The sequence below is a fragment of the Anas acuta genome, chromosome 25 (genome assembly GCF_963932015.1).
Source record: "Anas acuta chromosome 25, bAnaAcu1.1, whole genome shotgun sequence".
Lineage (NCBI taxonomy): Eukaryota > Metazoa > Chordata > Aves > Anseriformes > Anatidae > Anas > Anas acuta.
Genome location: NC_089003.1, coordinates 5,073,479 through 5,095,749, shown reverse-complemented (window position 1 = coordinate 5,095,749; position 22,271 = coordinate 5,073,479). Strand labels below are relative to the sequence as shown.

The window sequence follows — 22,271 nt, the reverse complement described above, 5'->3', positions numbered from 1 at the left end:
GTACAGAAGGAATGGCTCATCTCTTGTGCTGCATGCCGGAAGAGAGACAAACTGTTAATAGAGCTGAGGGAGAAAGAGAGCAGATGGACTCAAAGCCAGGTGAGATACTGCTAAAAAGTAGGTAAGCTGACAGACTTGGGTATGGGAATAGCATCTGCAGAAAGAAGAGTGCATGTGTACTTAGCTCAGCATTTCACATCCCATGAAAAGGGAGATGGAGAGTGGGGACAGTGAGAAAGTTGGTGAAATGATAGACACAGGAGAGAGGGAGAGAAGAGATACATCTTCAAGCAGTGATGAGATGCTGTTCTGGCTTTGTAGGTCATTCACAAAAGAACTCCTTGTTACAGTCTGCATGCAGGACACACACAGAAGGACTCTGTGTTACAGTTTGCCCAAGAAACTGCCATCGAGGTGGGACACAACACAACTCTTCACTGCAATTTCTTCTCCAGCAACTCTGCTCCCTACATCTTCTGGTACCACCAGCGCCTGACACAATCCTCTCAATTCTTGCTGCAGGTTAGCAGGTTCAAACCTCATGTGCATTCTGAGAGGATCTTCTCTGTGCTCTCCATGGAGAACTCCCAGGTGCTTCTCCACATGCAAGATGCCAAGCTCCAGGAAATCGGTGTCTACCTGTGTGCACTGAGCCCACTTTGGCACCTGCAGCATGCAGCTTTATACAGGAAGGTGCAGGTGCTGTGAGGAACAACTCCTTCTCACCAGTGCTTGCATGGAACTCTGAGCTGAGCCTGCCCAGCAAGGACACCTGGGGCTTGAGGTGAGCCAGGTGTGAGTGGCAGCCCCTGCTCCTGATGCCTGGCAGTGTGGTTAGCATAACCAACAGTAAGACAAATATCCAGAATGTGGAAGGGGGCTGTTAATGTGCACCCCTGCCTCCTTGTCTCTCCCTTTCACTGGCCCCAGTGTGTGGAGACAGCCATTGTTGAGGTGAGAAAGGGCACTGGTGTTATCAGGTCCCCAGTGCTGAGTCACCGCGAGGGTGTGTGGAGCACCTACTGACAAGGTGATTAAGCCCATCAGGGTTATCAATACGCAGGTACTGGTTTGCCAGGAGATGGTGACACCAAGAAAACCTAAGATTGAAAAGGGAATTCTCATCCAATGACACATACATTTTAACTTCTGCAGTACTCTTGTTCTACAAATTTAAGGACTTTTTATCTTCTCATACCAGGCTCCCACCAAGGAGGCTGGAGGTGCATAAAAAGCTGGGAGGGGGCACAAGCAGGTTAAAATTCCAGATCCATCATCTGGTGTGCAATGAGCCAATACACACGGAAGGTTTGAGAGATTGTTTATTTTGGAATTGTGCAAGTCAGGGTACCCAGTGACTTCCCACAAATCTGGCACCCCTTAGAAATTTCCTCACTACTTTTATACAACCCCTTCTCAATACATTTATGTGCTTGTATAATCCCATTGCCTCTGATTGCTTCCTTAATTAGCATAGTGTTGCCATGTCAGAATTGTTCTGCGCATCCTCAGAGAGGAAGGGTCCCTCGTTAGGGCAGGGTCTCTCAGATTAGGGGTGTGATATTTACTCTTATAATGTGATTGTGCCTGACAAATCTGGTGGTTCTTTTACAATGGTGGATAGGGAAAGAGCAATTGACATCATCTGCCTGGACTTGTGCCAAGTATTTGACACCATCCGGCACAACATCCTTCTCTCTGAGCTGGGGAGGCATGGACAGATGGAATGCTCGGTGGATAAAGAATTAGCTGCATGGTCGCGCTCAGACCATGCAGCTAATGGACCCTTGGTATCCCTCAAGGGTCTGTACTGAGACCGGTATTAGTTAATATCTTTCCTGGGGGCATGGAGTATGGCACTGAGTGGCACCCAGAAAGTTTGTTGATGATACCAAGAGGTGCGTTTGACACATTAGAGGGAAGGGATTCCATTCATGGAGACTTAGCCAGGCTTGAGAAGTGGGCCCATGCAAGTCTTATGAGGTTCAACAAGGCCAAGTGCAAGGTCCTTCGTGTGGATCAGGGCAATCCCAATCACAACTATGAGCTGGGCTGTGAATAGGTTGAGAGGAGCCCTGAAGAGAAGGACTTGGTGTAGGTGTTTGATGAAAAACTCAACATGAGCAAGCAAAGTGCACTTAGAGCCCAAACGGCCAACCATAATCTAAGCTGCATTGAAAGAGGCGTGAGCAGCAGGTGGTGGGAGGTGATTCTCCCCCTCTACGTTGCTCCAGGAAGACATCAACTGGAGTGCTGCATTCAGCGCTGGGGCTCCCAGCACAAGAAAGACAAAGACCTGTTAGAGTGGGTCCAAAGGAGGGCCACAAAGAGGATCAGAGGGCTGGAGTACGTCAAGGGGTAATGGTTTTAAACTAAAGAAGAGTAGATTTAGATAAGTTATTAGGGAGAAATTGTTTACTATGGGGGTGATGACAGAGAGGAAGAGGTTCCCCAGAGAACCTGTGGAAGCCCCATCCCTAGAAATATTCAAGGCCTGTTTAGGTGGATTTACATGGCAAGGTTTTCTTCAGAGGAGCTGGAAGAGGGTGGATGTGGGGAAGAAGTTGCAATGAACACCCAGACTCCAATGCAAGTTGCAAGCAAAGGAAAAGAATTTTTTATTGGCTCTTCTCTATCTGTCCTGAGATAGCGCAATACCATAGAAACCTCCTAGTGACAGAGTACAGCCTATGAGCACTTTGGTATTTTCTCACTGTCCAAGGTTAAGCAATTTCATGTTAGCGCTTATACTACAAAAACAACCTTTTGGTGTTCCCTATATCCTCCTAATCATCACGTTCCCAGGGCTTTCTGCTGACCAAAGCGATATGACTTTGGTGGCTATCCAAGTTCATATACACCTCTGGCCCAAGAGAAAGTGGTTTTAGTTTGTTTTCTTTGTTTCTCACTTCTCTAGCTAGTTAGTAATAGGCAATATGTTTTCTTAATCTCAGAATACTGAGACTGTTTTGTCCATAACAACAGTTTTTGAGTGATTTCTCTGTCCTTATCTCAAACCTTGAGCTCATTTCATCATATTTTCTCCCCTTTCCCTTTGAGGAGGGTGAGTGAGAGAGCAGCTGTGGTGGTATTCAGATGCAGAGCTGGGTAACACCACCTCAGCCACATTGGATGGCATTCTGAGTAGTCTATTCCAGTGGAAAGTGTTCATGCACATGGCAAGGGGGGTTGATCTAGATGATCTTTAAGGTCCATTCCAATGAAAGACATTCTATGATTCTGCCATTCTGTGATTTTACGGCATCGCTTATGAATTTACAGACTGCACAGAGAAACGCAGAGTCAAAAGCGGAAAGAATGTTAATCCTGGAGAGCGGTGTAAATGGGGATACGATCAAAAGCCAGTACAACAAATCACACACTAGGGGATGTAACAAGGGACCATCAGAGTAAGTTGAGGAGGAAAGGAATGGGAAGGATGTTCAATATCTTCATGCATAGGAGTCCTTGGGCATTTTTCTGAGACTTGGTGGAGCTTCTTCCTCAGAATGGCACATTAAACATCCCCAACAGTGTCACCCAGAAACACATCACCTGACTACTCAAGACATATGCCGCACTTGAGATGAGTATTCCGCCCTCACAGATGCATTCCTGCCCTAGAAATACTTGGACGTTTCATCCCAGCACTCTAAAGAAGCCATCACTAGGGCATGGCCATGACCTAAAATCTGGAAATGAAAAGGCAGCAGTGCAGGAAACCAACGCACAGCCCATATCATTTGTTGGGATGGTTTGCATTCAAGATGAGCTTGTCAGAAAATTGTTACCTCTGCCAAGGGAGACTCTGGGCCAGCAGCAATGAAGGACCAGTATAAAAGGCAGCTCAGCTCCCTGCTCTCCCATCCAATTCTCTCGCCTTGTCCTCCTTGGGAACCAGGTGAGTCTGAAGCCCTCTCTCCTCCTCTTCCAAAGTGGAAGGGATCTTGCATCAATAGACATCAAATCCGATGGTGGCTCAGAGCTATGGAGTTCAGTGCCTTGGAGTTCCTTGCCATGGAAGAGGGCTGGATAGAGAAGTTCTGTATAGGGAGAGGTTGGGAAAGGGGTCTGAGGAAGCTTTTGGTTTATGTGCTATGTGACTATGTGAGGGTGTTCCTGAGCCAGGCTGCTCTTTGAAGGGCCTTGTCAGGACAAAGTGATGAAGACCATGTGCCTCCTGGCACAGCCTCCACATCCACCTTCAGCAGTTGCCTTGGCTCTTTTGTGATGGGGTAACTGAGCTGACCCTCACCTACCCATGTGCTCTGCTTCCTCTCTACCATCTTTCCCAGGTGCCTCTCCAGCCCAAGACATGTCCTGCTACAACCAGTGCCTGCCATGCCGGCCCTGTGGCCCGACTCCACTGGCCAGCAGCTGCAACGAGCCCTGCGTCAGGCAGTGCCAGAACTCCACCGTTGTCATTGAGCCCTCTCCTGTGGTGGTGACCCTGCCCGGCCCCATCCTCAGCTCCTTCCCACAGAACACCGTTGTGGGATCCTCCACCTCCGCTGCCGTTGGCAGCATCCTCAGCTGTGACGGAGTCCCCATCACCTCCGGCTGCTGTGACCTCTCTGGCATTTCCAGCCGCTACTGTGGCAGAAGGTGCCTGCCCTGCTAAAGAAGCCAGTGGCCATGGCCCTGGGGTTCTTCTCCCAGGAACTTCGTATATGGTGCTACACAAAGGAGGAATCTTCAGGCCATTGCTTTCTCAGCTCCTCTGGCAAATGCTGGCAGGAAGGGGCCAGCCTGTGCTTTCTGAAAACATGGCTCATGCCTCTCCTTCCATCTCTCCACCTACCTCCTTCTCTTCCTTTTCCTTGTGCTCTTCTTCTCCCTTGGTCTGTGGGGCTCCTTAGTGCCAGCCCTCCCACTGCGGTAACAGCAGACACATGCCCTGCATGAACTCCACCATGAGCAAGGGACACTACCTCTATGTTGGCCTTGGTGATTCCCACACTGAGGGGCTTCTGCTTGGAGTGACCTCCTTTTCCTCTCTACACTCATTAAAGATTTCTGCATCCCAGCCTTGTGTGTAGATTTTTCTTCCCTCCGTGTATGCCCATCTGAGCTGCCCAGGGAGGATGGCTTTGCCCTTGGTGGGTATAAGACGGGTGTTTATGGAACCCCTTCCCCACTCCCAGAAGAATGGCAATTTGTGACACACTGCAGAGGGTTGTCTCTTGGGCACTGCCCCTTGGAGATGGAGAAGACATCCCTGGCTTTTGCAGAGAGATAGAGGGAGGGTAAGGGAAGGAAGAGAGGAGGGGAAGCGAAGGGAGAGGAGGGGACGGGAGAGGAAGGCAGGGGAGGGTATTGAAGGGAAGAGGAGGTGAATCATCACAGCACTGGATAATATGGATGTTATTTTGTTCAGGGAGATGTTGGCAAGGGGTGTGTATAGAGGAGGGAGCATGTCCCAGGGCAAAACACAACCATAGCCAAGTAAGAGCGAGCAGACAGTGTCTTGTGTCTCCTCAGATGGCCTCTGCCCAGGCTGAGGAGTGCAGCTGCCCACTTTCCCCTTTGCAGGCTCCACGGTTATGGAAGCTGAGCACATAACCAGGAGACACACAGACAGGGATGTGTATGCCCCGTCTGGGGAAGATATACCCAGTCTGGTACTGGCAGTGGCTGCTTTTGGGGGCCCAAAATGCTCCTGATGCATTTGCCTGGAGGCCGAGACCTCCTCCCCCTGCTCCAGGAGCTGCACAGGGACGTCCTGGCTCCAGCAGCTGACAGCATAGGCCGGGGGCAGCCTCGCCCCCAGTCTGACTCTGGCAGCTGGCACCAAATCTGCTCTCATTTTTCTACCAGGAGCTGGCACTTTCTCCTTGCAGTACACGTGCACACAGGTAAGGACAGATTCCAGAGGAGGACAGGACACCCCGCTCCGTCTGCCCTTGTGTGCTCCTCCCAGCTCCCCTTGCCCTGCACATCCCCACATGGGTTTGTATGGGTCTATCCCACACCCATTCCTGCCGGCGTCCATGTTTCACAACCATTGCAGTTGCAAGGCTCAGGCTGATCTTCCTGGCAGTGGCACCTGTGGCTTCTTGATAGGCCAACAACCGGTGTGAATTGCGAGGTTTCTGTCGTGATCGCCTTCATGTTTCTTTGGTCTGGTCGCTGTCTCTGTATGCTTGTTGATTGTGTTCCTTTTTCTTAGCGTCCCAACTGAAAACATCCCCAATCTGATAATCGCGCTAGCATAAACACGGCCACAGCCCCGCATAGCCCCCCACAAGTGGTGTGCCCCCTCCCCCCCTCACTGCCTCCCTCATCATCTGTCAGAGAAAACAAACAAAGAAACAAACACCCTTTGTTTCTCAGTTTTCCCATGGCTTCCTTCACCTTATAGGTCTTCAGGCTCTAGGTTGGTGCATGGAGCAGGGGCATCACAGCCCTGGAGATGATGAACACCACTGTTCAGGGCGATGTTTGCAATGGGGTGGGTAGAGAGGAAGGAGCATGGCCCCAGGCACAACACAACTGCAGCCAAGTGAGAGTGAGCAGACGGTGTCTTGTGTCTCCTCACAAGCCTACTTCCAGAGGGCAACAAGGAACACCCTACAGGAGCTCAAGGAAGACAGGAAAACTGATGGTGCTATTGTAATCAAGGAGCACAGCAGTGCAGAAGCTCTCAGCAGATGCCAGCTGCATGACAGGTAGCAAGTCCCAGAAGAAGCCGTCAGTTACTATGTAGGGGCAGCACAGGATTATCGAAGCAGGAGTGCCACTTGTGCCAAGGAAGGGTGCAGGAGCTCAGTCCACAGGCTTCCCACCAAACAGGCACATACCTTCTCTCCCATGGCAGTGGATGGTAGATGCCAACAGATCTATCCTGGTCCTTGAGTGTGAAGAGAAGATCCCATTTTAGGCCCACTATTAGAGGAAGAGGAGCTAGACCACACAGCTAGAGAACAAAATTATCCTCGCTACACAGAAGGCATCTAAAAGCATAAGAGGCATCCTGACCAAGACATGGCAGGGATGACACCCACTAGATCAGGTTGTCCAGGGCCATCTGGTCGTGAACACCTCCAGGGACTGGGCATACACACCTTCTCTGTGCATGCTGTTCTAGTGCCTCAACAACCTTTGTATTGCCTCCTAACATCTAATCTAAATCTCCCTTCCTTTACTTTAAAGCCATTATCCCTAAATCCTATCATTACCTGATGTACTAGATGTTGCTCTCCATCTTTTTTATAAGGCCCTTTTAAGTATTAAAGAGCTGCAATCAGGTCTCTCTGGAGCCTTCTCTTCTGCAGACTGAACATCCCCAGCTCTCTCAGACTTTCTTTGTAGGAGAAGTGCTCCAGCCCTCCAATCATTTTGTGGCTGTCCTCAGGACCTACTCTAACAGGTCCACATTCTTCTCGTGCTGGGGACCCCAGACCTGGCTGCAGCACTCCCAAGTGGGACCTCGCAAGGTCATAGCAGAGGGGGACAATCACCTCCATTGACCTGCTGGCCACTTCTCTTGATACAGCCCAGGATGCAGTTGCCATTCTGGGTTACAAGTGCGTGCTGATGGCTCATGTTGCACTTCTTGTCCACCAGAACCCGCAAAAGTCCGTCTCTGCAGGGCTGCTCTCAATGACTTCACCCATTCTGTGCCCATGCCTGGGATTGCTCCAAACCAGGTGCGGCACGTTGCAGTTGGACTTCTTGAACCTCATGAGGTTCACATGGGCCCACTTCTCAAGCTTCTCCAGGTCCCTTGGGATGGTATCCCTTCGTTCTGCTGTACCAACTGCATTGGTCAGCTTCATGTCATAAAAAGACACGAAACAGAACCAGTCTGTAGGCAGACACCGGAAGGACACCAAAATTCCCACCAAAGCAATGGCTTTCTCCCTTGGCCATCTCTTTGCAGATGGAAAGACCAGACAGGGACACACTCGGGGATGCTGCAAAAGTTTATTGAATCTCAGGAGGGAAAAGAGGTGACTACAAGAAGAGGCCCTGAGAGTGGAGATCAGCAAGAGCCACCAAAATCTGTTCAGATTTTGAATGGCAGACTTGCCACAGGGTATCCATCTAACTGGACCCACAAGTGGAGAGAGGCTTGCATGTCACACCAGGTTGGTTTCTGGGGATTTCACAGAGAGCTTGGAGGGCAGCAGAAGGCAACAAGGAAAAGAGAGAAAAAGAGTGAGTGAGTGGAAAACAGAAAAGGTAAACATTGGCCATGTTGACAGAGAGACCAGGTTGGCCCCTTCCTGTCTGTCTTTACAGGACAAGACAGAGATGGTCAGCCCCTCTTAAAACAGGAGCGTGAAGGTCTGTTCTTCTGTCCAGCAGCATGTTGTGAGTTCCTGGGGTCCTGGTCTGGGGCACTGTCTGGCATCTTTAGCAGGGGCGGCACCTGCTGCCACAGTAGCGACTGGCAATACAGGAGAGGTCACAGCACCCGGAGTTGATGGGGACTCCGTCACAGCTGAGGATGCTGCCAACGGCAGCAGAGGTGGAGGATCCCACAACGGTGTTCTGTGGGAAGGAGCTGAGGATGGGGCCGGGCAGGGTCACCACCACAGGAGAGGGCTGGATGACGATGGTGGAGTTCTGGCACTGCCTGACGCAGGGCTCATTGCAGCTGCTGGCCAGCGGGGTCGGGCCACAGGGCTGGCACGGCAGGCAGGGCTGGCACTGGTCGTAGCAGGACATGTCTGGGGGCAGGAGGTTCACCTGGGAGAGAGGGCAGGGAGGAAGCAGAACATGGGGATGCATGACGAGCAGCCTGTCACCACACCCTAACAAAACCAAGGCACAGGCCATAGTGAGAGCTGGAGGCTGTGCAGGGATGTGTGAGGGCTTCTTGGCCTCATCCTGCCAGGGCCCAAAAGGAGACACCAGAGACTATCTGGCTACAGACTAGGCCCTAGTCCAGAAGCAATCTTAATGCACACCCAGCATCCCTCTGTGAGAAACCTGCTTCCCTCCTCCACAACCAGAAACCCCGAAATTTGGCATAGAACAGAGCTGATTGTAGCTGAGAAGTCCATGGAGACGAGACCTCGGATAATGAGGAGGACAAGAAGGGGCTTCACACTCACCTGGTTCCCAAGGAGGAGAAGGCCAGAGAAGTGGATGAGGGAGCACGGGGCTGGGCTGGCTTTTATAGTGGACCTTAGCTGCCCCATGTCCAGAGACATCCCTTGAAGCAGTGATTATTTCCTGACAAGCTCCTCTTGGATGCAAAACATCCCAGCTAATGATATGGGCTGTGTATTTCCTTCCTGTGATGATGTTTTTCATTTCCTGCTTATGCTGTTTCCCAGTTATGTCGCCTTTTGAGTGGCAGGTAGGAAGGCCCAGGTATTCCCAGGCAACACATGTCATTGTGGACAGAAGACTCAGCTCACATGCTGGAAGAGTCCGGTAAAGGCAGATGATGTCAGCCTGGGTGACTCCTTAGGGGCTCTTTAGAGCCCTTTTTGCGACAGGTGTCCCAACTCCTACTGTGACCCTAATCCACCTAACACTGTCCTCAGGGAAAACCTGCTGGCCTGCTTTGCCTCCTCCTGCTCTGACCCAGGGATGCCTGTATGGGGGGAGAAGTTGTTCAGGGCCCTTTCTGGATCACAAAAGAAAGGCCCAACAGGACATTGTCTGTTTTATTTATAAGGAATAAGAAGAGGAATGTAGACATAGAGTAAATCTTTCATGTACAGGTGACCTGGCTTTTGTGCAGCATCAGACAGAACTACATGGATTTTTTCCAAGACACACAGTGCAGATCCTGTCCCTAAAGAATTCCTTCTTCACACCCATGCCTTGATGCCTTTCATTTTTTTTTTTTTTTTTTTTTTTTTTTTTAAATTAAAAGTCCAAGTGCAACTACACCATCGTCATCCAGCCCTCTCCTGTGGTGGTGACCCTGCCCAGCCCCATCCTCAGTTCCTTCCCACAGAACACCTCCTCCTGAACAACCACTATGCGTTTTGAGATCCTGCTTCCCAGGACGTGGCCAAATATCGCTCGTTGATGGGAAGTAGAGTATATTTTTTTTCCTTCTCTCTATGCTTCCGCACAGACTTATTGTTTCTTTTGTTTCTTTTTCTCCCCATTCTTTTTCCCTTTAATTAAACCTTTCTCATCTCAAACCTCGAGTTGTCTGTGTTGTATTTTCTCCCCCTTTCTGTTTGAGGAGAGGGGGAGTGAGAGAGTGGTTGTGATGGAGCTCGGCTGCCCACCTGAGTAAAACAGACATTTTCACAACGAGAGCCCACCCGTCCCCTCTTCTTCCTCTTTCCACCTTTTATGGCTGAGTGTGACATCAGGTGTTATGGAATATCCCTTTGACTGGTTTAGGTCAGCTGCCCTGGCAATGTCCCCTCCTCTTCACTAGCCCACCCCCAGCCTGCTGGCTCTTGGGGGCTTGGAAGAAGTCCTGATGCTGTGCCAGCACTATGCAGAAATAGACACAACACTGGAGTGGTATCAGTGCTGTTCAAGCTACGAGTGCAGAGTACAGCACTGTGTGGGCTGCTGCAGGGCAAGGTGACTCCATCCCAGACAGACCCAACACAGTATTTGCCAGTGCATCTGTGTGCACATAATTCACCTGACCCTGGGCATATGTCCAGCTGGTCCCAGGACCTGTGTCATGTCTGTGTAGTGCTGCCAGGTGCTGGTGCAGTGTTACCTCCTGGTAGTCTGTTGACATGGGTTCAGGGCTGGAGGGTTTGGGTCTCACTGTGGAGAGCCCCAAGCCTAGACCAAATCCTTCCCCAGTGCATCCCAACAGCTCTCTGGGGAACATCTGTTTGTGTGAGGCTGTCCTGGATCCTGACCCAGGTGAAAAGACAATTCCTTGAGACTCAACAGGCTCTCAGCAGATGAAATAACCCTTATTTTCAGAGGGCCCTTTGTCAGGGTCTGCAGCTACTCGGGTAGGAGGGCGTGCCTAGGAGAAGGTGTATGTTTTTTTAATTTAAAAAAAAAAAAACAAAAATGAAAGGCATCAAGGCATGGGTGTGAAGAAGGAATTCTTTAGGGACAGGATCTGCACTGTGTGTCTTGGAAAAAATCCATGTAGTTCTGTCTGATGCTGCACAAAAGCCAGGTCACCTGTACATGAAAGATTTACTCTATGTCTACATTCCTCTTCTTATTCCTTATAAATAAAACAGACAATGTCCTGTTGGGCCTTTCTTTTGTGATCCAGAAAGGGCCCTGAACAACTTCTCCCCCCATACAGGCATCCCTGGGTCAGAGCAGGAGGAGGCAAAGCAGGCCAGCAGGTTTTCCCTGAGGACAGTGTTAGGTGGATTAGGGTCACAGTAGGAGTTGGGACACCTGTCGCAAAAAGGGCTCTAAAGAGCCCCTAAGGAGTCACCCAGGCTGACATCATCTGCCTTTACCGGACTCTTCCAGCATGTGAGCTGAGTCTTCTGTCCACAATGACATGTGTTGCCTGGGAATACCTGGGCCTTCCTACCTGCCACTCAAAAGGCGACATAACTGGGAAACAGCATAAGCAGGAAATGAAAAACATCATCACAGGAAGGAAATACACAGCCCATATCATTAGCTGGGATGTTTTGCATCCAAGAGGAGCTTGTCAGGAAATAATCACTGCTTCAAGGGATGTCTCTGGACATGGGGCAGCTAAGGTCCACTATAAAAGCCAGCCCAGCCCCGTGCTCCCTCATCCACTTCTCTGGCCTTCTCCTCCTTGGGAACCAGGTGAGTGTGAAGCCCCTTCTTGTCCTCCTCATTATCCGAGGTCTCGTCTCCATGGACTTCTCAGCTACAATCAGCTCTGTTCTATGCCAAATTTCGGGGTTTCTGGTTGTGGAGGAGGGAAGCAGGTTTCTCACAGAGGGATGCTGGGTGTGCATTAAGATTGCTTCTGGACTAGGGCCTAGTCTGTAGCCAGATAGTCTCTGGTGTCTCCTTTTGGGCCCTGGCAGGATGAGGCCAAGAAGCCCTCACACATCCCTGCACAGCCTCCAGCTCTCACTATGGCCTGTGCCTTGGTTTTGTTAGGGTGTGGTGACAGGCTGCTCGTCATGCATCCCCATGTTCTGCTTCCTCCCTGCCCTCTCTCCCAGGTGAACCTCCTGCCCCCAGACATGTCCTGCTACGACCAGTGCCAGCCCTGCCTGCCGTGCCAGCCCTGTGGCCCGACCCCGCTGGCCAGCAGCTGCAATGAGCCCTGCGTCAGGCAGTGCCAGAACTCCACCATCGTCATCCAGCCCTCTCCTGTGGTGGTGACCCTGCCCGGCCCCATCCTCAGCTCCTTCCCACAGAACACCGTTGTGGGATCCTCCACCTCTGCTGCCGTTGGCAGCATCCTCAGCTGTGACGGAGTCCCCATCAACTCCGGGTGCTGTGACCTCTCCTGTATTGCCAGTCGCTACTGTGGCAGCAGGTGCCGCCCCTGCTAAAGATGCCAGACAGTGCCCCAGACCAGGACCCCAGGAACTCACAACATGCTGCTGGACAGAAGAACAGACCTTCACGCTCCTGTTTTAAGAGGGGCTGACCATCTCTGTCTTGTCCTGTAAAGACAGACAGGAAGGGGCCAACCTGGTCTCTCTGTCAACATGGCCAATGTTTACCTTTTCTGTTTTCCACTCACTCACTCTTTTTCTCTCTTTTCCTTGTTGCCTTCTGCTGCCCTCCAAGCTCTCTGTGAAATCCCCAGAAACCAACCTGGTGTGACATGCAAGCCTCTCTCCACTTGTGGGTCCAGTTAGATGGATACCCTGTGGCAAGTCTGCCATTCAAAATCTGAACAGATTTTGGTGGCTCTTGCTGATCTCCACTCTCAGGGCCTCTTCTTGTAGTCACCTCTTTTCCCTCCTGAGATTCAATAAACTTTTGCAGCATCCCCGAGTGTGTCCCTGTCTGGTCTTTCCATCTGCAAAGAGATGGCCAAGGGAGAAAGCCATTGCTTTGGTGGGAATTTTGGTGTCCTTCCGGTGTCTGCCTACAGACTGGTTCTGTTTCGTGTCTTTTTATGACATGAAGCTGACCAATGCAGTTGGTACAGCAGAACGAAGGGATACCATCCCAAGGGACCTGGAGAAGCTTGAGAAGTGGGCCCATGTGAACCTCATGAGGTTCAAGAAGTCCAACTGCAACGTGCCGCACCTGGTTTGGAGCAATCCCAGGCATGGGCACAGAATGGGTGAAGTCATTGAGAGCAGCCCTGCAGAGACGGACTTTTGCGGGTTCTGGTGGACAAGAAGTGCAACATGAGCCATCAGCACGCACTTGTAACCCAGAATGGCAACTGCATCCTGGGCTGTATCAAGAGAAGTGGCCAGCAGGTCAATGGAGGTGATTGTCCCCCTCTGCTATGACCTTGCGAGGTCCCACTTGGGAGTGCTGCAGCCAGGTCTGGGGTCCCCAGCACGAGAAGAATGTGGACCTGTTAGAGTAGGTCCTGAGGACAGCCACAAAATGATTGGAGGGCTGGAGCACTTCTCCTACAAAGAAAGTCTGAGAGAGCTGGGGATGTTCAGTCTGCAGAAGAGAAGGCTCCAGAGAGACCTGATTGCAGCTCTTTAATACTTAAAAGGGCCTTATAAAAAAGATGGAGAGCAACATCTAGTACATCAGGTAATGATAGGATTTAGGGATAATGGCTTTAAAGTAAAGGAAGGGAGATTTAGATTAGATGTTAGGAGGCAATACAAAGGTTGTTGAGGCACTAGAACAGCATGCACAGAGAAGGTGTGTATGCCCAGTCCCTGGAGGTGTTCACGACCAGATGGCCCTGGACAACCTGATCTAGTGGGTGTCATCCCTGCCATGTCTTGGTCAGGATGCCTCTTATGCTTTTAGATGCCTTCTGTGTAGCGAGGATAATTTTGTTCTCTAGCTGTGTGGTCTAGCTCCTCTTCCTCTAATAGTGGGCCTAAAATGGGATCTTCTCTTCACACTCAAGGACCAGGATAGATCTGTTGGCATCTACCATCCACTGCCATGGGAGAGAAGGTATGTGCCTGTTTGGTGGGAAGCCTGTGGACTGAGCTCCTGCACCCTTCCTTGGCACAAGTGGCACTCCTGCTTCGATAATCCTGTGCTGCCCCTACATAGTAACTGACGGCTTCTTCTGGGACTTGCTACCTGTCATGCAGCTGGCATCTGCTGAGAGCTTCTGCACTGCTGTGCTCCTTGATTACAATAGCACCATCAGTTTTCCTGTCTTCCTTGAGCTCCTGTAGGGTGTTCCTTGTTGCCCTCTGGAAGTAGGCTTGTGAGGAGACACAAGACACCGTCTGCTCACTCTCACTTGGCTGCAGTTGTGTTGTGCCTGGGGCCATGCTCCTTCCTCTCTACCCACCCCATTGCAAACATCGCCCTGAACAGTGGTGTTCATCATCTCCAGGGCTGTGATGCCCCTGCTCCATGCACCAACCTAGAGCCTGAAGACCTATAAGGTGAAGGAAGCCATGGGAAAACTGAGAAACAAAGGGTGTTTGTTTCTTTGTTTGTTTTCTCTGACAGATGATGAGGGAGGCAGTGAGGGGGGGAGGGGGCACACCACTTGTGGGGGGCTATGCGGGGCTGTGGCCGTGTTTATGCTAGCGCGATTATCAGATTGGGGATGTTTTCAGTTGGGACGCTAAGAAAAGGGAACACAATCAACAAGCATACAGAGACAGCGACCAGACCAAAGAAACATGAAAGCGATCACGACAGAAACCTCGCAATTCACACCGGTTGTTGGCCTATCAAGAAGCCACAGGTGCCACTGCCAGGAAGATCAGCCTGAGCCTTGCAACTGCAATGGTTGTGAAACATGGACGCCGGCAGGAATGGGTGTGGGATAGACCCATACAAACCCATGTGGGGACGTGCAGGGCAAGGGGAGCTGGGAGGAGCACACAAGGGCAGACGGAGCGGGGTGTCCTGTCCTCCTCTGGAATCTGTCCTTACCTGTGTGCACGTGTACTGCAAGGAGAAAGTGCCAGCTCCTGGTAGAAAAATGAGAGCAGATTTGGTGCCAGCTGCCAGAGTCAGACTGGGGGCGAGGCTGCCCCCGGCCTATGCTGTCAGCTGCTGGAGCCAGGACGTCCCTGTGCAGCTCCTGGAGCAGGGGGAGGAGGTCTCGGCCTCCAGGCAAATGCATCAGGAGCATTTTGGGCCCCCAAAAGCAGCCACTGCCAGTACCAGACTGGGTATATCTTCCCCAGACGGGGCATACACATCCCTGTCTGTGTGTCTCCTGGTTATGTGCTCAGCTTCCATAACCGTGGAGCCTGCAAAGGGGAAAGTGGGCAGCTGCACTCCTCAGCCTGGGCAGAGGCCATCTGAGGAGACACAAGACACTGTCTGCTCGCTCTTACTTGGCTATGGTTGTGTTTTGCCCTGGGACATGCTCCCTCCTCTATACACACCCCTTGCCAACATCTCCCTGAACAAAATAACATCCATATTATCCAGTGCTGTGATGATTCACCTCCTCTTCCCTTCAATACCCTCCCCTGCCTTCCTCTCCCGTCCCCTCCTCTCCCTTCGCTTCCCCTCCTCTCTTCCTTCCCTTACCCTCCCTCTATCTCTCTGCAAAAGCCAGGGATGTCTTCTCCATCTCCAAGGGGCAGTGCCCAAGAGACAACCCTCTGCAGTGTGTCACAAATTGCCATTCTTCTGGGAGTGGGGAAGGGGTTCCATAAACACCCGTCTTATACCCACCAAGGGCAAAGCCATCCTCCCTGGGCAGCTCAGATGGGCATACACGGAGGGAAGAAAAATCTACACACAAGGCTGGGATGCAGAAATCTTTAATGAGTGTAGAGAGGAAAAGGAGGTCACTCCAAGCAGAAGCCCCTCAGTGTGGGAATCACCAAGGCCAACATAGAGGTAGTGTCCCTTGCTCATGGTGGAGTTCATGCAGGGCATGTGTCTGCTGTTACCGCAGTGGGAGGGCTGGCACTAAGGAGCCCCACAGACCAAGGGAGAAGAAGAGCACAAGGAAAAGGAAGAGAAGGAGGTAGGTGGAGAGATGGAAGGAGAGGCATGAGCCATGTTTTCAGAAAGCACAGGCTGGCCCCTTCCTGCCAGCATTTGCCAGAGGAGCTGAGAAAGCAATGGCCTGAAGATTCCTCCTTTGTGTAGCACCATATACGAAGTTCCTGGGAGAAGAACCCCAGGGCCATGGCCACTGGCTTCTTTAGCAGGGCAGGCACCTTCTGCCACAGTAGCGGCTGGAAATGCCAGAGAGGTCACAGCAGCCGGAGGTGATGGGGACTCCGTCACAGCTGAGGATGCTGCCAACGGCAGCGGAGGTGGAGGATCCCACAACGGTGTTCTGCGGGAAGGAGCTGAGGATGGGGCCGGGCAGGGTCACCACCACAGGAGAGGGCTCAATGACAACGGTGGAGTTCTGGCACTGCCTGACGCAGGGCTCGTTGCAGCTGCTGGCCAGTGGAGTCGGGCCACAGGGCCGGCATGGCAGGCACTGGTTGTAGCAGGACATGTCTTGGGCTGGAGAGGCACCTGGGAAAGATGGTAGAGAGGAAGCAGAGCACATGGGTAGGTGAGGGTCAGCTCAGTTACCCCATCACAAAAGAGCCAAGGCAACTGCTGAAGGTGGATGTGGAGGCTGTGCCAGGAGGCACATGGTGTTCATCACTTTGTCCTGACAAGGCCCTTCAAAGAGCAGCCTGGCTCAGGAACACCCTCACATAGTCACATAGCACATAAACCAAAAGCTTCCTCAGACCCCTTTCCCAACCTCTCCCTATACAGAACTTCTCTATCCAGCCCTCTTCCATGGCAAGGAACTCCAAGGCACTGAACTCCATAGCTCTGAGCCACCATCGGATTTGATGTCTATTGATGCAAGATCCCTTCCACTTTGGAAGAGGAGGAGAGAGGGCTTCAGACTCACCTGGTTCCCAAGGAGGACAAGGCGAGAGAATTGGATGGGAGAGCAGGGAGCTGAGCTGCCTTTTATACTGGTCCTTCATTGCTGCTGGCCCAGAGTCTCCCTTGGCAGAGGTAACAATTTTCTGACAAGCTCATCTTGAATGCAAACCATCCCAACAAATGATATGGGCTGTGCGTTGGTTTCCTGCACTGCTGCCTTTTCATTTCCAGATTTTAGGTCATGGCCATGCCCTAGTGATGGCTTCTTTAGAGTGCTGGGATGAAACGTCCAAGTATTTCTAGGGCAGGAATGCATCTGTGAGGGCGGAATACTCATCTCAAGTGCGGCATATGTCTTGAGTAGTCAGGTGATGTGTTTCTGGGTGACACTGTTGGGGATGTTTAATGTGCCATTCTGAGGAAGAAGCTCCACCAAGTCTCAGAAAAATGCCCAAGGACTCCTATGCATGAAGATATTGAACATCCTTCCCATTCCTTTCCTCCTCAACTTACTCTGATGGTCCCTTGTTACATCCCCTAGTGTGTGATTTGTTGTACTGGCTTTTGATCGTATCCCCATTTACACCGCTCTCCAGGATTAACATTCTTTCCGCTTTTGACTCTGCGTTTCTCTGTGCAGTCTGTAAATTCATAAGCGATGCCGTAAAATCACAGAATGGCAGAATCATAGAATGTCTTTCATTGGAATGGACCTTAAAGATCATCTAGATCAACCCCCCTTGCCATGTGCATGAACACTTTCCACTGGAATAGACTACTCAGAATGCCATCCAATGTGGCTGAGGTGGTGTTACCCAGCTCTGCATCTGAATACCACCACAGCTGCTCTCTCACTCACCCTCCTCAAAGGGAAAGGGGAGAAAATATGATGAAATGAGCTCAAGGTTTGAGATAAGGACAGAGAAATCACTCAAAAACTGTTGTTATGGACAAAACAGTCTCAGTATTCTGAGATTAAGAAAACATATTGCCTATTACTAACTAGCTAGAGAAGTGAGAAACAAAGAAAACAAACTAAAACCACTTTCTCTTGGGCCAGAGGTGTATATGAACTTGGATAGCCACCAAAGTCATATCGCTTTGGTCAGCAGAAAGCCCTGGGAACGTGATGATTAGGAGGATATAGGGAACACCAAAAGGTTGTTTTTGTAGTATAAGCGCTAACATGAAATTGCTTAACCTTGGACAGTGAGAAAATACCAAAGTGCTCATAGGCTGTACTCTGTCACTAGGAGGTTTCTATGGTATTGCGCTATCTCAGGACAGATAGAGAAGAGCCAATAAAAAATTCTTTTCCTTTGCTTGCAACTTGCATTGGAGTCTGGGTGTTCATTGCAACTTCTTCCCCACATCCACCCTCTTCCAGCTCCTCTGAAGAAAACCTTGCCATGTAAATCCACCTAAACAGGCCTTGAATATTTCTAGGGATGGGGCTTCCACAGGTTCTCTGGGGAACCTCTTCCACTCTGTCATCACCCCCATAGTAAACAATTTCTCCCTAATAACTTATCTAAATCTACTCTTCTTTAGTTTAAAACCATTACCCCTTGACGTACTCCAGCCCTCTGATCCTCTTTGTGGCCCTCCTTTGGACCCACTCTAACAGGTCTTTGTCTTTCTTGTGCTGGGAGCCCCAGCGCTGAATGCAGCACTCCAGTTGATGTCTTCCTGGAGCAACGTAGAGGGGGAGAATCACCTCCCACCACCTGCTGCTCACGCCTCTTTCAATGCAGCTTAGATTATGGTTGGCCTTTTGGGCTCTAAGTGCACTTTGCTTGCTCATGTTGAGTTTTTCATCAAACACCTACACCAAGTCCTTCTCTTCAGGGCTCCTCTCAACCTATTCACAGCCCAGCTCATAGTTGTGATTGGGATTGCCCTGATCCACACGAAGGACCTTGCACTTGGCCTTGTTGAACCTCATAAGACTTGCATGGGCCCACTTCTCAAGCCTGGCTAAGTCTCCATGAATGGAATCCCTTCCCTCTAATGTGTCAAACGCACCTCTTGGTATCATCAACAAACTTTCTGGGTGCCACTCAGTGCCATACTCCATGCCCCCAGGAAAGATATTAACTAATACCGGTCTCAGTACAGACCCTTGAGGGATACCAAGGGTCCATCAGCTGCATGGTCTGAGCGCGACCATGCAGCTAATTCTTTATCCACCGAGCATTCCATCTGTCCATGCCTCCCCAGCTCAGAGAGAAGGATGTTGTGCCGGATGGTGTCAAATACTTGGCACAAGTCCAGGCAGATGATGTCAATTGCTCTTTCCCTATCTGTAGTGGGTTTACGTGGCATGGTTTGGTAGCAGGGGGCCATAGGGGTGGTTTCTGTGAGAAAGATCTAGAAGCCGCCCCATGTTTGGGAAGGGCCCCGTTGTTTTCCAGATCTGAGCCAATAAGCGATGTTGTTTTGCGCCTGTGAGAGCATATTTAAGACAGGGAAAAAAACGCTGCGCCACACAGCAGCCGGGAGAGTCAAGGGAGTGAGAAACAGCCTTGCAGGTGCCAAGGTCAGTGTAGAAGGAGGGGGAGAGGTGCTCCAGGCGCCGGAGCAGAAGTCCCCTGCGGCCTGTGGTGAGGACCATGGTGAAGCAGGATGTCCCCCTGCAGCCCATGGAGTACCACGGTGGAGCAGGGTTTCACGCTGCAGCCCGTGGAGGAGACCACGGTGGAGCAGGTGGCCCTGCACCGACGGAGGCTGCCGCCTGTGGAAGACCCCTGCCGGAGCAGATTCCGGGCCGGACCTGTAGCCCGTGGAGAGGAGCCCACGCAGGAGCAGGTGACCTGGCAGGAGCTGCTGCCCGTAGGGGAGCCAGGTTGGAGCAGTTTTCTCCTGAGGGATGGACCCCGTGGTACGGACCCATATCTGGAGCAGTTCTGGAAGAGCTGCTGCCTGTGGGAAGCCCACGCCGGATCAGTTCGTCAAGGACTGCATCCCGTGGGTGGGACCCCACAGCACAGGGGACGAGAGTGACCGAGAAGGAGCGGCAGAGAAGAAGTGCTGTAGACTGACCATAACCCCCATTCCCCCGTTCCCCTGCGCCGCTCGGGGGGAGGAGGTGGAAGAGGGTGGATGGGGGGGAAGGTGCTTTTGGTTTCTTTCCTTTGTTTCTCACTTCTCTAGCTTGCTAGTAATGAGCAATAAATCTTACTATCTGTCTTCTTATGCTGAGTCTGGTTTGCCCGTTACACTAATTATTGCATGATTTTCTCGTCCTTATCTCAATCCTTGAGCCCCTTTCACATATTTTCTCCCCATTCCTCTTTGAGGAGGGGGAGTGAGAGAGCGGCTGTGGTGGAGCTCGGCTGCCCACTCGAGCGGAACCACGACAGTCCTTTTTGGCGCCCAACGTGGGGCTCGAGGAATTTGAGATAAGGATGATAGTTGGTAGAAGTAACGGGCAAAATATGTGCAGGATGATTGTTAAGAATGTACAAGTTGTGAAGAATTTAAGAAAGCAGTAACTGTGAGATGTTAGTGTGGTGAAGGGACGAGGGGTGGTGTGTGTGTAAAATGTCCACCTTGTCGGTGCTGTGATGATGTTATGTTTATTTTGGTGTGGTGAATTTTGTTTTCTTTTTGATTTAAGTGAAGTTTGTGAAGGTTGTTGTGATAATTGTAAAGTAAGAGTATATTGTGAGTAATCTTAAATATGCTTTTCACAGAGGCGAGGGGTGGAATGTAGTGGGTTTACGTGGCAAGGTTTGGTAGCAGGGGGCCATAGGGGTGGTTTCTGTGAGAAAGATCTAGAAGCCGCCCCATGTTTGGGAAGGGCCCCGTTGTTTTCCAGATCTGAGCCAATAAGCGATGTTGTTTTGCGCCTGTGAGAGCATATTTAAGACAGGGAAAAAAACGCTGCGCCACACAGCAGCCGGGAGAGTCAAGGGAGTGAGAAACAGCCTTGCAGGTGCCAAGGTCAGTGTAGAAGGAGGGGGAGAGGTGCTCCAGGCGCCGGAGCAGAAGTCCCCTGCGGCCTGTGGTGAGGACCATGGTGAAGCAGGATGTCCCCCTGCAGCCCATGGAGTACCACGGTGGAGCAGGGTTTCACGCTGCAGCCCGTGGAGGAGACCACGGTGGAGCAGGTGGCCCTGCACCGACGGAGGCTGCCACCTGTGGAAGACCCCTGCCGGAGCAGATTCCGGGCCGGACCTGTAGCCCGTGGAGAGGAGACCACGCAGGAGCAGGTGATCTGGCAGGAGCTGCTGCCCGTAGGGGAGCCAGGTTGGAGCAGTTTTCTCCTGAGGGATGGACCCCGTGGTACGGACCCATATCTGGAGCAGTTCTGGAAGAGCTGCTGCCTGTGGGAAGCCCACGCCGGATCAGTTCGTCAAGGACTGCATCCCGTGGGTGGGACCCCACAGCACAGGGGACGAGAGTGACCGAGAAGGAGCGGCAGAGAAGAAGTGCTGTAGACTGACCATAACCCCCATTCCCCCGTTCCCCTGCGCCGCTCGGGGGGAGGAGGTGGAAGAGGGTGGATGGGGGGGAAGGTGCTTTTGGTTTCTTTCCTTTGTTTCTCACTTCTCTAGCTTGCTAGTAATGAGCAATAAATCTTACTATCTGTCTTCTTATGCTGAGTCTGGTTTGCCCATTACACTAATTATTGCATGATTTTCTCGTCCTTATCTCAATCCTTGAGCCCCTTTCACATATTTTCTCCCCATTCCTCTTTGAGGAGGGGGAGTGAGAGAGCGGCTGTGGTGGAGCTCGGCTGCCCACTCGAGCGGAACCACGACACTATCCACCATTGTAAAAGAACCACCAGATTTGTCAGGCACAATCACATTATAAGGGAATGTGCATAGTGGCAGCACTGTCCCCTTCTCTGTGCATGAGCCCTGCAGTGGAGCTGGTTCCCAGGCTCAGAAGGAGCCTGAGTGCAGCTGGATGGAGAAGGCACCAGCCTGGCAGAGATCTGTCCAGGTGTTGTGATTTAACCCGGCCAGCAGCTAAGTACCACACAGCAGCTGTCTCACCCTCCCACCCCCCTCTGTGGGATGGGGGATGGAATTGAAAAAAAAAGTGAAAGCTTGTTGGTTGAGTTAAATACAGTTGATTAGGACAGAAAAGAAAGGAAAATAATAATAATAATGATAATGATAACAGTATTACTACTACTAATGTGTACAAAACAAGTGATGCACAGTGCAATTGCTCACCACCTGATGACTGATATCCAGCATATCCCTGAACAGCGGTCTCTGCTCCCTGGCCAGCCACTGCATATTAATTGCTCAGTGTGATGTCCTATGGTACAGAATATCCATTTGGACAGTTAAGGTCAGCTGTCCTGGTGCTGTCCCCTCACAGCTCCTGCTGTACCCCCAGCCTGCCCACTGACAGGACAGTGTAAGAAGCTGGAAAGTCCTTGGCTTATTGTAAGCACTGCTCTGAAACAATTAAAA

General features: G+C 51.3%; 2 protein-coding genes and 2 pseudogenes across 2 annotated transcripts; 2 read left to right on the top strand and 2 right to left on the bottom strand.

Annotated features, from left to right (window-relative positions):
* Window positions 1-4,297: 4,297 nt before the first annotated feature.
* LOC137844629 (feather keratin Cos1-1/Cos1-3/Cos2-1-like) lies at window positions 4,298-4,764 on the top strand. The gene has a single exon (XM_068661102.1). The coding sequence runs from the start codon at window positions 4,316-4,318 to the stop codon at window positions 4,619-4,621; it is 306 nt and encodes a 101-aa protein (XP_068517203.1). The 5' UTR covers window positions 4,298-4,315; the 3' UTR covers window positions 4,622-4,764.
* A 3,160-nt stretch (window positions 4,765-7,924) lies between these two features.
* LOC137844267 (feather keratin Cos1-2-like) lies at window positions 7,925-10,675 on the bottom strand (annotated as a pseudogene).
* A 304-nt stretch (window positions 10,676-10,979) lies between these two features.
* LOC137844266 (feather keratin Cos1-2-like) lies at window positions 10,980-12,835 on the top strand (annotated as a pseudogene).
* A 3,171-nt stretch (window positions 12,836-16,006) lies between these two features.
* Window positions 16,007-16,444, bottom strand: LOC137844654 (feather keratin Cos1-1/Cos1-3/Cos2-1-like). Its single transcript, XM_068661131.1, has one exon. The coding sequence runs from the start codon at window positions 16,442-16,444 to the stop codon at window positions 16,139-16,141; it is 306 nt and encodes a 101-aa protein (XP_068517232.1). The 3' UTR covers window positions 16,007-16,138.
* Window positions 16,445-22,271: the final 5,827 nt, after the last annotated feature.

Bases quoted from the DNA above. Each gene is read 5' to 3' on its own strand.
- LOC137844654 (XM_068661131.1), bottom strand. From the start codon at position 16,444: ATGTCCTGCTACAACCAGTGCCTGCCATGCCGGCCCTGTGGCCCGACT.
- LOC137844629 (XM_068661102.1), top strand. From the start codon at position 4,316: ATGTCCTGCTACAACCAGTGCCTGCCATGCCGGCCCTGTGGCCCGACT.